The 4,449-nt window shown below is 41.4% G+C and overlaps 1 protein-coding gene across 1 annotated transcript; it reads right to left on the bottom strand.

Moving 5' to 3' along the window:
- Positions 1-229: 229 nt before the first annotated feature.
- fmoda (fibromodulin a) lies at positions 230-3,713 on the bottom strand. The gene is given in 7 exon segments (XM_080495305.1): positions 230-1,155; positions 1,424-1,691; positions 1,778-1,820; positions 1,822-1,910; positions 2,009-2,131; positions 2,748-3,131; positions 3,679-3,713. Coding segments are annotated over 6 exon segments (1,038 nt in total). The 5' UTR covers positions 3,111-3,131; positions 3,679-3,713; the 3' UTR covers positions 230-1,003.
- Positions 3,714-4,449: the final 736 nt, after the last annotated feature.

Raw genomic sequence — 4,449 nt, 5'->3', positions numbered from 1 at the left:
ATTATATCAGTCGAGGCTGTTTGCACAAAAACGTCATTTGCAGCATTCGTTCCAGACGAATGCGTCCTTTCTGGACAAATTGCGTTGCAGTCCATTAAACCATCCACTCACAGTCACCACACACTTTGTGCAGTGGCAGGAACACTTAACGACAAATAGCTGTAGAGTGAAACATAGGTAACCATTGTCTCTTAAAATAAAGAAAAAGCACACAGATTATTTAAATAAATCCTAAACTTTATTTGGTTTGCAGTGGGCTTTAGGACAAAAACCCTTTGTCTCTATGATATAATCTATCCATGCAGTGCTTACAGTAACTTACAAGAGCATAACTCATACTACAATAAACGATGAAGAATTTGTCACATGGGACTATTTTTGTACGTCTGAGATAAATGATGATTTCACTATGGACAAAGATGATGTCCAGGAGATTCAAGCACTCATAGTATCCCAATGCAATATGATATTTTTATGCAAAATACATGATAGTACAGACTGTAGAATTTGATAAGGTAATTCTTGATTTTACATTATATATGCAAGATCCCCCCCCCCCACCCAAATCATCACTGTGAAACAAAAAATAGACTAAAAGGTATACAAGAAGAAAAAGTAGTTTTGAAACAATAAAGATTATAAATGACATTAATACTCTGAAAAAGGCCTCAGGATCCGCGGATCGTCACATGCAGCTGATAAATTCAACTACAAACATAATGTGCTTTCTATTTGGGGAAAAAAAATAGTATGGATACTCATTCAAGGATTAAATCTAAAATGAATAAATCAATGTGCAAAATAATTGATGCAATTAGTTTAAACTGCTGAGACGCACAACAAAACTTCTTCACAATATAAAGTAGTTGGTCTTTTCATATGACTAAAACCTGGAGTAACTTTCTAACTATCTCCTTCCAAACTGCAGTGATTTGACACCAAACGGCATGTATATAACTAAAGCTGTGTTCATAAACATGCTGTCAAAAACGGTGTCATACACTTAGACCTCGATGGTTGAAGCCTGGCGCAGGCAGAGGGTTGACTCTGACGGGATGTCCTCACGGCCGATCTCGTTCCCGTCCAATCGCAGCGTTCTTAGTTTGGAGAAATTGATCACATCCACCACATCACAGAAACTGCCCACAGTGAACTCTACAGCCACCAGAGAGAACAGAGGTTGTGGTGAATTAATTAATTCATTCATTCATTTGGCAAAAAATACCTAATTGGTGTTTATTGCTAACATCTCAACAACAGTGTAGAAAATACATCTTGAACATGACATTCTTTGTAGCATCATTTAGAAATGTGTGTACAAATGTTAGTGAACTCACACTTTGAAGAAAAAAAAACAACAGTGCAGGGATGTTTTTAATAACTGAAGACATCATAGCAACGATGGCCCGTTTCAGCCGCTCACCTTTGATCTGATTGGCTTGCAGATAAAGATGCTGCAGCGTGGAGCTGACGGACGGGATTCTCTCCAGTTTGTTGAAGCTCAAGTCCAGCTCCACCAGCCCGGTCACATTGAACGTGTGAGGGGGGATGCCTTTGTCTGTGAGCTGGTTGTGCGCCATCCTAACATATTGGAGTTGAGTGAAACCGCCCAGGAAGCCATCGGGTAGAGAGTTGATGGAGTTTGACTCGAGGTAGAGCTGGTGCAGATGTTCGGGGAGACCTTCTGGGACCTGAGCCAGTAAATAAACACACACAGCACATTTTGATTGGACAGGCCCTCTCACCTTGACATTTGCAAACACAGATAGAGAGTTACCTTTGTCAGCTTGTTGCCGCTGATGTCTAAAAGTGTGAGCTGGTTTCAGCGACGAGCCGATGTCTGTGAGAGCATTATCATGGAGATACAGGATCGTGAGGTTATCCATACCCTCAAGGTCTGCAGGCGTTACCTAGGCAACCATTGCAATCATTTATTGTCCAACATCTCTCCCTCAAAGTGCAAGTAAACAGAGGATGGAGAACAACAGTGTGCATGGCAGTCGTTTACCTTTTCAATCTTGTTATGGTTGATTCTCAGGTCTCGTAGGGTGCGCGGCAGGCTCGGAGGAATGCTGGTTAGATTGTTGTGTTGCAAATATAAACGCTCAAGCGCCTCCAGCTTCAGAAATGCCTGCAAAATGAAGAGGAGAACCCAGTACTCTCCACATACTTCAATAGCTGTGAAGCTCGCAATTCAAAATGAAACTATATCAAGTCACGGTGATTTACATAGTATTAAGACAATGTGTTTCAAGTTTTGTGGTTTTTAAAATGTTGACTCTTGTTAGCCACATTTATGTTGAATACTATGTGTTTCTATATGTAAATTCAGAAAAAAAAAAAGTACTGTTATATTAATCAGATTACATAAAGCCTGTGTCTTTTGACATTGAAAGCATTGGTCTATTTCACTGTGACAAAACATTTTTGCTCATTATTGCCCACGATTTAATCAAATACAGCTTCTCCTTTTTTCAGCTTGTCTTTTGTCAAATGCCAATTAAGAATTAGGAAACATATATATGTCCTACTGTCGCTGAAACAAGCTTATTTGTATTAGAATTTAAAGACATAAAAAAAGCTCTTCCAGTCATAGAAAAAAACAAAAACACAACACATTTTCATTAACAAGCAATAAAAGAAAGCTGGCACAATCTTCCAGCCACCTGACAATCATTTGGACCCGCATCACAGCTTTAGGGCGCACATGTGTGTCTGGAAATGCCTGCAACCAGATGTAGGTTTACCTCCTTGCCAATGGCATCAGACGTCAGCTGATTGTGATGCATGATGAGCCACACCAAGCTGGTTGCGTTGGCGAGAGCAGAGTCCGGTATAGCTGTGATGGCATTATGCTGGAGGTACAGGTATTTAATGCGGGAGGAAATAGTTGGCATAGTCGTCAGGCCCCGCCCATCACAGTACATTGCAACGGAGAAAGAAGGGGGGCAGTCGCATTCATCTGGACACTGGATGGCAGAAGCATCTGCCTGCAGGGATGACATAGAGTATGCCTGGCCCCTTGGTCCATACAGCCATCCCAGGGGGTCCGGTCGGGAGAGAGATATTGGGAGTAGGGCAGACAGGAGAAAGACTATCACCGGACGCATGGTCAAAGACTCCAATGTAGACTAGCACAGAAAAATGGAGAAACACATTGGTGTTAACAGTCAAAATAAATCATTCATAAACTGGCCTGCTGCAGTTACAGTTACAGTCACTCTTTCAATATCATCAATCCCACACCACACAGTTAGTCAATAGTAAAACACATACTTTTTGTTTGTGTTTAGTTTACAGGATACTTGTCATACAAACAGGACACCAATGAAGCCACTGAATTATCAAAAACTAAAAAATACCTCACACCTCTGGAGAGCAATAAAGTTATTCTTGCTCTTCTGTATATTGTTGTAAGCTCATGACCTCAAATCTGACCTCACTGATGAACAACCAAAGAAGCCACACAGATTCTGACTCTCTTCTAGAAATAACAGCATGCAGAGAGGCACATTCTTGGGGGTCTTAATCCACAGGGACACAAATAAGAAAGAAAGGGGGGGGGGAAGTGTTGTCCTTGCTAAATGCTTCTCATTACTGCCTTTGAATTCTGTTAAAAATAATAAAATCAATGCTCATTATGTACTGAACAAAAGACATGCACATGCACACACCTACCTGAGGAGCGAGACTGGCCCTCCTTGTCCCCTCTCTCAGACTCTGCTCAGAACTAGAGGGGACTCAGACAAACATTTCACCCAACATTTCTCCCCCTCCCTGCCTCTTTTCCGTTATGCCAGCCCCCTCTCCACCCCTATTCCTGCTCCTGTGCCTGTGACTACCTCCACCCCCTTGTCCAGTCGCTTGCACCCCATTGTCTGTGTTCAGGAATGGCAGGAGCACCCCACACCCCACACCCCACTCCAGAGCCTCCTCTTTCCACTAATGTGAATGATGTGTGATGCAGTGGCCCTGAGGGATTGTTCCCATCTGTGGGCTGCACACTCCAGCCAGCTGAACCCCACTTCTTCACAACAACAAACCAACCTTCAGATCTCGGTCTAGATCACTGATTCGAGATCTTTGGACCACTGATTTACTTTTTTCTTTCCTTTACTTTCACAACTTTTTTCTGCCAAAAAAAAAAAAAAGTATAAAAAAAAAGAAATAAAGATGTCCTCATAATAAACAGGCGTAATGTGGTCATTCAAACTGACAAGAACGGGTTAGATTAAACAAGATAAAACAAAATGTAATGATTTTAGAAAATGAGGGTAAAAATTAGTCTTTCTTTGTATTTCTTGCTTTGGTTTGTATTGAGTGATGTAACCTCCAAATGGGCAATGGGATGGGTTGAAGAAGAAAGGCAAAGAAGGTGAGTATGAACTTTAGTTTTCTCATGCGATATAAATAGTATTTCAGGCACCTGATGTCCTAGCCGACAGACTT

The sequence above is a fragment of the Blennius ocellaris genome (assembly GCF_963422515.1).
Source record: "Blennius ocellaris genome assembly, chromosome: 4".
NCBI classification, from domain to species: Eukaryota; Metazoa; Chordata; class Actinopteri; order Blenniiformes; family Blenniidae; genus Blennius; species Blennius ocellaris.
Note: the sequence above shows the minus strand (reverse complement) of the source record. Positions and strands in the feature narration are given on the sequence as shown.